The 12,093-nt window shown below is 42.9% G+C and overlaps 1 protein-coding gene across 9 annotated transcripts in view; it reads left to right on the plus strand.

Moving 5' to 3' along the window:
• The window catches only part of OSBPL6 (oxysterol binding protein like 6), a 114,313-nt gene that overhangs the window by 62,751 nt on the left and 39,469 nt on the right, over positions 1-12,093 (plus strand). For 7 of the 9 annotated variants that reach the window (XM_041722010.1, XM_041722011.1, XM_041722015.1 and 4 more), the window contains 2 exons: positions 6,996-7,099; positions 7,875-7,967. In XM_041722010.1, the coding sequence (XP_041577944.1) occupies positions 6,996-7,099; positions 7,875-7,967 (197 nt within the window). The remainder of the gene's footprint in view (positions 1-6,995; positions 7,100-7,874; positions 7,968-12,093) is intronic. The other 2 variants (XM_041722014.1, XM_041722017.1) reach the window with 1 other exon arrangement.

The raw sequence follows: 12,093 nt of genomic DNA on the forward strand, positions 1-12,093 counted from the left end.
TCGCAGGGGAAGCCTGGAGAACAGAAACGGGAGGGGTGAATTGTGGCTGCTGCACCCTGGCCGCCCCGGCCTCCCTCCCCGACTGCCTCCACCTGTCCTTGTTCTTCTTTCTCTCTGCCGGGCCCTCCCCCTTCCCAGCCCTTCGGGGTCCTCCCAATGCATTCCCCTCACCCTCACAACTGCTGGATCTGCTTCCCCCTGCCCCACACCCCCTTCCTCCCTCCCGCCCGCCTCTCCACCTGTTCCCTTCTTTCTTCACGAGCCTCCCACTCCCCAGACCCCTCTGGCAACCTCACAGACACGAGGGGGGCCCCCAGAGCGCTCTCTGCTGCGGGGGTCCCTCCTCCAGCTACCTTCTCTTGCCCTTGAACGAGCATATATCCCCTGACAGCCCATGATAGGCAGCACCGTTATGTGGCACCTGCTGTCCACACTTCCCTGTTTCTCGTGTCCACGATGAAATATTCTCACCTTACACACCACGCCCTCACTCTGCCATCTCTGAGCCTCTAACTCTCCCAAAAACTTTGCTACTCCCTCATAATTGGCCTGAGCATTTTGGTCCAAACTGCCACCGACTGTGTCCATTCTATGAGATGGTTGTCAGTCGACATTCAAAACTAAGAAAACAAGGATAGCACAGCAAGTACTTAACAGTGCTAATAAACGGATTGAATTTTTTAAATGATTTGGTGAAGATACTGGGCCTAACCTATTTTTATTAGGTTCTTTAATGAAATGATGGTGCAAGTATTTGCTTACGTCCTTGCTTGGAAAAATTGAAATTGGGCAATTTATGTTGATCCCAAGCAAAACAAAACAAATATAGATAGAGATATTTTTTATAACACAATTTATATCAGTTTCAGGTGTAAGGTTATTTTCTCTTAAAAAAAAAAAGATTTTATTTGTTTATTCATGAGAGACAGAGAGAGGCAGAGACACAGGCAGAAGGAGAAGCAGGCTCCATTCAGGGAGCCTGATGCAGGACTCGATCCCAAGACCTGGGGATCACGACCTGAGCTGAAGATGCTCAACTGCTGAGCCACCCAGGGATCCCTCAGATGTAAGGTTCTATTTTTCAACCTTGGAATTGGACACATGGGAATATGATGTAATAGATTGTTCTGTTTAAAAAATATATATATATTGTTTTGATTTACGTGTATGTGAACTCAAAGTCGACAGCATTTTGCTTGGCCCTTGCCACATCCCAAACTCCATCTTTATGTGGAGAGATGATCGTAGGCAGGATGTGATATTCATAAAGCTGCTGTTCCGTTAAAAGGGTTTGACTTGAACGTATTCACAAAACATGCAGACGTTCAAGTATCTGAACCTCATGCCGGGGAAGGAAGAGGGGAAGCTCGCTTTCCTAAAATGCTACCGTCTCCCCTCAGCAGCGGTTCTAGACAGTTCAGCCTCTCGTCTGACTCCTGCAGCCTCAGACACACTTGTGGCATTTAGCCTGGCTGCCTGCTGTGCTGGGCAGATTTGAGACCCTCCACTGGGACCAAATCCATTCTTCTGACCAAGATGAAGAGACATTGGCTTTGACACCAGGAAAGGCCCCAGCTGGTGGGGGAGTGAGGGAGACTTTGTCTCCCTGTGTGCTTCAGAATGCTCTGTGGCTCGTTCCTTCTTCCCCCCATCCTGACCACCCATGCCCTGCACCCTGCCTTCCTGTCTCCATCAGCATTTAGTGCAACAATTACCCCTTCTTCAGGGAACAGCCTCCTCTTTCACTCACTCTGTTCTCCGCCCTGAGACTCCAGCTCCTTCCTGTCATTTGATGTTTGTCCTCCAGAAAAGGCGTTCTTGGGAGGAAGAGGCCACCTGCTTTCCACTCGGTTCTCAGTCCTCATCCTCTCAGCTGCCCTGTGGGACCTTCTCTAATGAGACATCTCCCTTAGGCCCCATCAGGGTTTCCTTTTTGTCTCCAACTGCTCCCCCTCTGTTGCACTGGATTCTCCTTGGTTGTGGGGAGGATCCAGGTGGGGTCTTCTCCCTTCAACCTCCGTCATAGTGACTGTAGTTTACTGGGGGCCCGTTACAGGCCAGACATGGAACGAGCACTTCCGCATGCAGTTTTATGTAAATCTTCACAGGAGTACGAAGCAGGAATTATGAACCCTCTTTTTATAGAGAGGGAAACCGAGATAGGTCAAATAACTAGCTCATGTGACACCGCAAATCCTTGGCAGGGCTAGAGGGCCAACCCAGGCCAACTGGATTCTAGGGACTGTGCTCTGTGCTTTGGAGATGAGAGGCAGGCTCATCGTTTCAACTCAGGAGGTCTCTGTTGTGATGATGCAGTGGTGCCGGCGAGGATGGGGAGGGCAGTAGCAGCTAATAGGCATCAGGGGACAGGAACTCGTCTAGGTGCCTTGTATGCAGCAACTCCATCAGTCCTCTCAAAGCCATTTCACAGATGAGAACACTTGGATGCAGGGACATCAGCTCACTCTGACCCAAGTTCACACAGTTTAGCAGCAGGGAACTGGGATCCAAGCGTGGGCAGGCTGACTCCGGAGCATATGCACCATATTCCTCTCGAAAAGGCTGAAAACTCTCTAAATCTCAGCTCTGCATCCAGCCTGGGCTGCATGCCCAGCGCCTCTCTTGCTGTTGGGCCTGTGTGTCAGTGCTCTCCGGCGCGCCCCCGCCTTGGCCTATCTGAAACCAGCCTCCGTCTCCTCCCTGAAGGGCCTCCAGCTGCCAGGCTTCCCTCTGTTTGTCAGGGCCGCTGTCCTCACCACCTCTGAGGCCTCAGAGGCTCCCTGAGCCTCCCACCCTGTTCGTCTGGCCGCAGCTACATCCAGTGATGTCCCTGAAAACACCCACCCTTGCCCACGCCCTCACCACCCTTCTTTTCAAGGTTCTGCCTCCCTGCTCAGACCCGGCACTCGCCCAGCTTGTCCTGGGTCCGCAGGCTCCTGGCTGGCATCCTCAAGCTCAGTGTCTTGCTCTGCAGCTCCAGCTCTCACGGGCTCCTGGGAAATTGCTGTTCCTGGCCGTGTTGGCAGCTCTGGGCCAGCGGTGAGCCGGCCGCTGCGCTCAGGTGCAGGACGTACCTATTACTTGTCCCCGCTTTGCAGGCGAGGAAAGTGAAATGCATGCCGGTTAAGGAGTATGTGCCAGGAGTACACAGCTGCCCTGGTGGAGATGGTTGACTAACCCCAAAGCCAGCTCTCTGTCCAATGCATACTGCTTCCTCAAGGCCGATATTTCCTAAAGTGGCTTTTATGCAAAAACCCTTTCACATGGTTCTCTGTGGGCTCTGCAGCTTTAGGCCAAACTACGTAGCCTGGCATGTGATATCTACCTTTCAGCTCTCAGGCCCCACCTGCCCTTTCATTTCAGCCTTGCTATCCATTGACCCAACTGGACTTATTTGCTATTTCCTTTTTTTTTCACTAAGATTTTTATTTTATTTATTCATTAGAGGCACAGAGAGAGAGGCAGAGACACAGGCAGAGGGAGAAGCAGGCTGCATGCAGGGAGCCCGATGTGGGACTCGATCCCGGGACTCCAGAATCATGCCCTGGGCGGAAGGGAGGCACTAAACCACTGAGCCACCCAGGGATCCCTTAAATGCTATTTCCTGAGCATACTTGCATATTCCCTCATCTGTGCACAGGTGGTTCTTTCCCACCTGCAGGGCCCTCTCTTCCCTTCTCCACCTTTCTCTTTACTGAATCCTTTCCATCCATCCTTCAGACCCAGAAAAGATTCCACACTCTCTCTTAAGTGAAGTCTGATGACTTCAAACTACGATAACTCTGTTTTCCAAACTTGCATGACACTTTTTTTTTTTTTTGGTCTCTCCTGATCATTTCATAGAGAGTCCCCAGTACTGAGGTTTGTATTTCAAAAGTTCATCATGTAGCATCTTCTTGAACCCATAAAGCATCTGATTTACAGTTTCAATACTCAAAAGTGGTGAACCATCCATAGACCTGAACTTAACATCAATCCAGATCTTCTCGACTGTTGAAGGGAATTACTTGGCTCCCATGGAAACATAATGTTGAGCTGGTTTTCTGTATGCCACTGTTGAAGACAGATATATAATAGTTTAAACATACAAATTGCTTGAATTTTTTTTTTTTGCCAATATATAAATTCCATGAATCTTACTTGGTTACTATATACCCTGTACTTGGAACTGTGCTGGCTACACAGCATCTTCCATCAGTGGTACCAACACGAAATAATAACTGGATAACTTTAGGTATACCTTAGTTTATTTAACCATTCCACAGTTGGACAACTTGGTTCTTTTTGGAACAAGGTAGGGCATGATGGGAAAATAAGTAAATTGCTAGATAGTTCTTAACTGTTCACCATTCTAAACTATCTCAGCAGTTTTTTTTTTTTTTTCTTGGCATAGTCTTTCCTTTTTCCCCATTTCTAAAACTAGATTCAATCTTAATTTAAAGAAATTCTAGAGATTTCTTTTTTAAAGATATTTTTGTTGCCTTTGGCAAATCTTTATAATCCTTATGTATATCCAGACACTTAGGCAGGCAGTGAAGTCCTGCCAAGGATTTCATCTCTTCCACATTTCAAGCAGTAGAAGCAGTGGGGACTGGTGTAGCTTGCTCCAAGGTAAGGATTAAGCACGATGTAACCAGTACTCCATGAAGATCACTTCTGGTTTTCGCAGAATTTTCTCAACTACCGTCTCAGTTGCCAGGAAGGGAAGAGAGGTATGTACGGCTGTCACCAGGAAGTGTAAAGTCAGTCCTCGTCTCCTGACTCTCTTGGCTTCAGGTCTTTTGCCTTGAAAGAGTTTATTTACAAAGTTCTCTTTCCATTCTTTTAGTAAAAGGGTGGATGTTATTGTGATGGTTTGAAGCCCCGTTTCCAGATTTCTGTGCTACCTGTGTACACCACTTGTGCACATTTGTCACACGTATTAGGAAGCAAGAATATAATAGTCACTAGATAGGAGGCTCGATGCGTGGATAATGTGAAATAATGTCCCTGGTAGCATGGTGCTTATGATACAGTTTTGTTCTTTAAATTGCAAATTAAGGGGCTACTGCCTGGCTCAGTGGGCTGAGCGGCTGACTCTTGACTTCAGCTCCGATCATGATCTTAGAAGATAGACTCCGCCCTGGGCATGGAGCCTGCTTAAGATTCTCTCTGCCCCTCCCCGCCGCACCCCCGCCCCCAGTCGTGCACATGCCTGCTCTGTCTCTAAAATAATAATAACATGCCAATTAAAAGGTAGGCCCTTTCTAGCAAATCTCCCTTCTCCTCTGCCCTCTAACCCTCCTTCCTTCTTTACACTACTTTTTTTTTCTTTCTTTGCACGATTTTCTTCCCTCCTAACTATCCTTTCCCTCTCTATTTTCTATCCTACTGAACCACTTGAGCTTGTTTTCTTAGGGGAGAGGTTGGGGCACAAGGGCATGGCCTCCCCTGAGGGTGGAGGGGATGGCAGCAGGTGCTGTCTTCAACAGTACTCTCCTCCTGTCTCCATTGGGTTTCCTCTCTGAAGGAATTTAAAGGCCACTGACGGCCAGCAGTTGTTGGAAGAACAGCAGTAGCGCTTGAACAGCCCACCCAGACTCTATCCTGAGGCAAAGGCTGGAGAGGAGAGGGGGGACCTGGGTATGGCCTGGTCCTAAAATTGCTGCTACCCTGTTCTCCATAGAATATGCAGTGATTGGGAGTCCTGGAAAGACCCTTGTCGCAGTTACTCCTCTGTTTTTATATCCAGTGAAAAAGTCAAAAATCCCCTAAACACAACTATCTTGTTATTTGGCTCAGCTCATCTTTAGCGATATTTAAAGATTGATTGATTGATTTGAGGGAGAAAGAGAAAGCGAGCATAAGCAGAGGGAGGGACAGAGGAAGAGGGATAGAGAGAGAGAACGAGAATCCATAAGCAGACTCCTTCCTGGAGCTAGACACAGGGCTCAATCCCAGGACCCTGAGATCACGACCTGACCTGAAACCAGGTGTCAGCCGCTTAACTGACCGAGCCATCCAGGCGCCCCTAGCCATATTTAACAGCAGTAGTTTGCTGCCTATGCTATATCTGTAAGAATTCAGGTCCTTTAGATTTAATGAGAAACAAAAATAATATAAATGAAATTTTTACCAACATATTATAACCACCTTATTATATAACAGATTTATGGATGTCCCCTATTGCAGGCTCTTTATAAATAGTACACATGCAAAAGTAACCACATAACTACAGGCATGTTCTAAATATTTGATAATTGTGTAATACTACTAACTTAATATTCTTGACTGTGTTTAACTTCATATACTAAAAGTCTATTTTAAGAGCGATATTTTATTATACAAATCTTTAAAAATTCTCTTTTGTTCAAATATAGCCAAAAATTAAAAATAAAATTAAAATCCATTTCTTCATCAAACATTAATTCAAACAGAAGAATATGGTTCATGCCCAGGTGATTCTGATGCCACTGGGCCAAAGAACATACTCTGAGAATCTTTGGTTGTGTTTAATAAAACATAGATTTTTAAAGAAATCATTCATTGCAACATTGTTAGTGATCTAAATCATAGATAAATATGACTTTGCATTCCATCTTATTTTTCTGAACTTGACCTTGACTCCACCCAAATTCCAGGCAGCCACCTTGTAAATTATTTTAGGAGCAGGTGGACAGGTTCCTAAGAATTAAACCATAAAACTGCTGAAGTTCCTTTGAGTGTGCTTCCTATGTGACAAGGGCCACCAGAACAGGAAAGCGAGCACACACAATTTCACGGAGATTGTGAGAGCTAGCTCTTTGTAAATAGGCTTTGAATTCATTTAATAATCAATGCTTTTAAGGTTCTAAATTGGAGAAGTGTCTGTTTTGTTTCATTTGCCAGTACCATTACTACATAAACATGGATCTAGCTAATCATACTTGCCAGAAATTGGAATTGACGGTCTTTTATCACCATCACTGCCCCTCCCTGCCTCGTTCTAACCTATTTTTATTTCTCATTTTTCTTAGACCTTGCACACTGCCAGTCAAACCTTGTGGAACTTAGCAAACTCCTGCAGAATTTGGAAATACTTCAGAGAACTCAGTCAGCACCTAACTTTACCGACATGCAGGTAAACATCACCAAAAGGACTTTTAAGACATTAACGCAGGATTTTTACTGGATTGTCACATGAATGTATAAGTTAACATTTAAAGGGAAATAACTACATACAGATTAGTTTATGTTCTAGAGCTATTATTAATATTTTTGAATTCTTGGTGTCATTGTGTTAGGATGTCTGTTTTGAAATATTTTACATTGAAGTACAAATGAATAGAAATAAATATCTGAATTTTTCTTCTGTGTGTATTGCGTTAGAAATGATGGCTTTGAAGATATAACTTAGCCTCAGAATTATTGTCATCTCATTTTTAGAGACGTATTTATTTGAGAGAGAGTGTGCACACACACTTGCTTGTGCGCACAAGTAGAGGGAGGGGAAGAGGGAGAGAGAGAATCCCAAGCAGACTCCCCACTGAGCATGGCGCCTGTCCTGGGGCTTGATCTCATGAGATCATGACCTGAGCAAAAATCAAGAGCCAGTCACGCAACCCACTGAGCCACCCAGGAGCCCCACTGCCATCTTTTTATGTAGAAAAAAAAATGTTGAAGATCTCTAATCCTATTTTCCTCTTGTAAAGCAGACAGATATATTTTATGATTAAGTTCTTATTCCTGCTTTTAATGCCCACTGTGCATCAGATACGACTTTTGACTTACCAGCTGGTTTGCTTTCGGTGGCTAACAACAATTCTTTACTAACTTGCTGTGCTCTTTGTCTGTATCTATATCATTTGTGTGACCTTAATAATACTTTGTTGCTTTTAACTGTTTGTGTAATGTAGGCTAACTGTGTAGATATTTCAAAGAAAGACAAGCGGGTCACAAGACGATGGAGAACAAAAAGTGTCAGCAAAGATACAAAAATACAACTGCAGGTACAGACTTTACTTTTCCTTCATTCATATTTTTATACCCTTTTAAGATATTGGTCTTTAAGATACTAGTTTTCTTTTATATTAGTTCATGGAGGTTAAGAAATCTTAAACAGATGAACTGCTTTAAAACCATTGTTTTACAGACTGAGTTATACTTTCTAAGATAGTGGGAAATCTATTCTTCTTACTCTGGGATAAGTAAAATTAACTTAAAAGAAAGGTTAAAATCTTCTAATGTGACTACAAAGTGGCATTTTCCTTCTCATTTACCGCCTTTAAACTGTTAAAATATAATTTAACAGAAAATTAGCTTTAAAATCTAGACTAGAAATCCAGTGTATTGTAATGAGCACTCATTTATATATACTAGATCCTAAAAGAGCCTTTTATGTAGTAGCTTTGTCCAAAATTTTATATATCAGTAAAAAGGGATGAGGGCTGTAAAAGATTGGAAGTCAGCACAACTCAGGTTCTAGTCTAATCAGCTGTAATTTCTTGGCAGTATAATCTTGTGCATTTCTGTTAAATTTTCTAGGCTTCCATTTGCTCCTGGGTAAAGTGGAGTTAATTTAATCATCTCTGAATTCCCTTTCAACTCTAAAATTCTATGATTCTTCAAAAACAGACATTATTTAGCCATCAACAACCACTTTTAAAATCTGAATCATGAAAGTCTTAATGACTCATGGTAAAGTTACTTGAAATTTCTTTTGAATTAGCTACTTATTTGAAATGAATAGTTTTAAATAAGAGCATCTTCTGGTACTGCATTGCAATGATATGAAATATGGTATGATATGAAATATGCCTAAAGCCTCATATGTCATAAATCATATTACTTTCAGATCTTTAAACAAGAATGTTTACTATTCTGATCCTAGCTATAAATTATAAAAACAAAAACAAAAACCTCTGGCCCTGCTCAGTCAAAATCAGACTTAGGATTTTGCTTTTTCTTTTTATTACACTATAAACCAACCTATATTCTAATACAAAAGCGAAAGGAACTGTTTACCAGAATGCTTCAGTGTCTTCTGAATAAATAATAATTCTTTAATTCTGATTATATTGGTATTCTTTGCTTTGTAATTCTGAATGTGTAAATAACATACCGTTGCTTTGCTTCCTAACCTGATAAATTTGAAAATAAATTTTCATAAACACTAACGATTCATGTTTTTCTGGTTAGCATGTCCACATTCCATGAACACAGTTTATAATGTTCCTTCGTTAGGTATGTTTTTGGATGTTCTCTTCTATTCAGAACATTCGTACAATAGAGACAAACGGGCCAAATATCTTCACAGAAAATTTACCTAAAACTGCTTTTGACACTTTCCTTTGTGTTGGGCATGTGATTGTCTAGTTCTGTGGAGCTTTTTTAAACATGATGTCTATGGTTATCATAGCCAAGAAAAAAGAACCATCATAAAAATAATTGAAGGCAGCCAACATCATAAGAATGTGTATATTTGTGGATAGATTTTATTTCAGTCTCATTTTTATAAAGGTATGCCACTGAACAGATTGCCGTTCACGACGGTTGTCTCAAACAGGCTAGGTGGCCCTCCAAGAATCTAAACACAGTGCCCCTGGCTGGCCTGCGGCAGCTCCGAAACCCACCATGGCCCACTAGCACTCAGTTTTTTTCCAGAGCAAACAGCAGGCAGCTCTGAATAGCCCTTCTAGTCACAGGCTATGCTTTCCTGTATGAGAAGAGTTTATGAAGATTATTTTTTTGGAGTCATCAAAAGAAATTGTTCAGAAAGCATGAAAAAAATTCAGCATTCATACTTCTACCACATGTTTGGGTAGCTTACTTTAAAATTTTTACATATGCCATTGTGCTTTGTTTTTATTTTGCCCAAAGAGTAACAAAATGTCCCTTGCGATTCTAGTTTGGATAATTTTGAGGGAAATTGAAATCACCTCATCCCCACACCCAAAGAAAACTTTAAACGAAAGTAAGAGATTTTTAGTTCTGACTCCAAGTGGAAATCGGTAGACTTGGGGGTGGCAGTGAGCTATTTATTACTTCCAGAGAAATCCTGCTTCCACTTAGACTGCTCAAAGGTATTGTAGGGTGTATCCTGCAGAATTTGGTACTATCCCTGCTCCTTTTTTGCTCACCTGAACCAACAGGGCTTCCAGGAGCCCTTAGGATGCTCATTCTTTATTAGTGGGAAGCCACTTGGAAGTTTCTTCAACATGCACACTTGGCTGGGGACTCATAAAATCAGCCAGGGATGCCCATGACCAATATAAATGTCTTTACTCAGCATTATTCTCCTTACAGAAAGGAATAGCATTTATTGTTATTAGTGGATTAAACATACCTACTACATTCTCTCACCCTAATACACACATTTTCCCCTCCCTGACCCTGGGAGTCCCATTTGATGGCCCTCCAAGAATCTAGGCACAGTGCCCCTGGCTGGCCTGCCAAGTATTTGTTTTGAGCCCATAATCATCTCACCCCTTGAACCACTTTCTCCATGTCATTGTCGCAGCGAACTGGAGAGGCTTTGTAGTGAGCGGCTCACCATTCGTCCCCCTGTGTTGGTGGGAACTTGTGGTACACTGGCCGCTCGTGCAGGACCCCAGGCTGTCCGGTGGTGGTCGTGCTGGCTATTGTTACTGCTGCTGCTCTTAATGATCCTGGTTCACTGAACTTTGCATTCAGCATTCTGCAGTAATTCTTATTTTGAAATAATTATGGAAATCAATCGCTTAAAAAATTGACCTCAAGAGAGCAGAAGTGAGTGAAGAACGTGTTACGCTGTGTGTTTGAGGTCTTTTTCTTAGCATAGGTTAGACTGTACTATCAATTTGAATATGAAGGTACGTTTTTAGATCTGTAGCCATATTTCTTACTAGACGCCGTTGAGAAGCTAGCCTCAGAAATCCTTTGTGGGATTCATTGAAGGCTTCTGTCCTAGAAAGCTCTGCTGAGATTACCTTTTAGAAAAAGGACTTCCTCCCAAGCTTCAGAGTTCTGGTTCTAATAAAAATCTCATTATCATCATTACACGGTAACAGTTTGACTGTGTTTCCAGTGAGGTAGAGGAGGGCAAGAAGGGCAGAGTTGGTCAAGGGTTGCTATGAATGGGAGAGCTGTTGGTTTCCTACACGACTAGTAACACGAATACTAGATCCCTAGTTGTTGCAGAGAACGAGGAAGCTTGGGGTAGCTGATAAATGTCATTCATGTGTAGCTGTCCTAGATCCCACAGATGCTCAAATTATACTGAAGGGTAAAAATAAGTTCTTTCCCCTGTTACTTACTACATTAGGCACGAAGGGATTTTTGTATGGAAAACGTGTGGAAAACACGTTATATATGTATGTGTGTACACAGTGAACATTTACAGAACGCATGCAGAAGATTTATGAACGTGGAAGAGAAATGCAAATGTAATGGAGAAACTGTGAAGGGAATTGGAGATACAGGAATTTAAAATATTTTTCTATTGTTCCAAAAAGACTAAAGCAAACGTCCTGCTTTTGCTTAATCTGCACTGTTCGGTGACCCATAAGTACATCTATGTACACACTCACGGGAACTGAATTTATCGCTTACAACCATGAAGAGTGAGGTCTGTCAGATGGACAGATATAAACTTGAGTGGTCAGAAGGAACCATAATCCTGTCCACCAGAAAGAGACCAGAAAGAAAATTCTAGGCTGCTTCTGCTGGTTTATGCGCAGGCACATACCACTATATGAAACCTCTGCTTTCAGGTTCCCGTAGTTGATTCTTACAAGGCATCATCCCGACACACTAAGGCCATCGAGTGGTTTTCTCCCCTATGTTATGTGGCCCGGGCTTCCTCCTTGGAAAATTCTCCAACCAGAAAGTCCCAACCCCATTCCTAATGTTGAATCCCAGAGAGCATCCTAGTGGGGGAATAAAGAACAGTGAAGATTCCTGGTACCCTTCCCTCTGTACTTTTCCTCCTGGCAGGAAAGAAAACCTTTCTGCCTGTGTGATGGGAGGCTCCCATTGCAATGTGTTTGTTTTAGCCCTTGCACATTATTGAATCATTTCTTCCTGAACTTCGTTTTATCTTTGCTCCCATCGGTTGAATGCCTTTGGTTTCATATGAAGTGAAGAAAACACTGTGCA

This window comes from Vulpes lagopus, chromosome 11 (assembly GCF_018345385.1).
Source record: "Vulpes lagopus strain Blue_001 chromosome 11, ASM1834538v1, whole genome shotgun sequence".
NCBI classification, from domain to species: Eukaryota; Metazoa; Chordata; class Mammalia; order Carnivora; family Canidae; genus Vulpes; species Vulpes lagopus.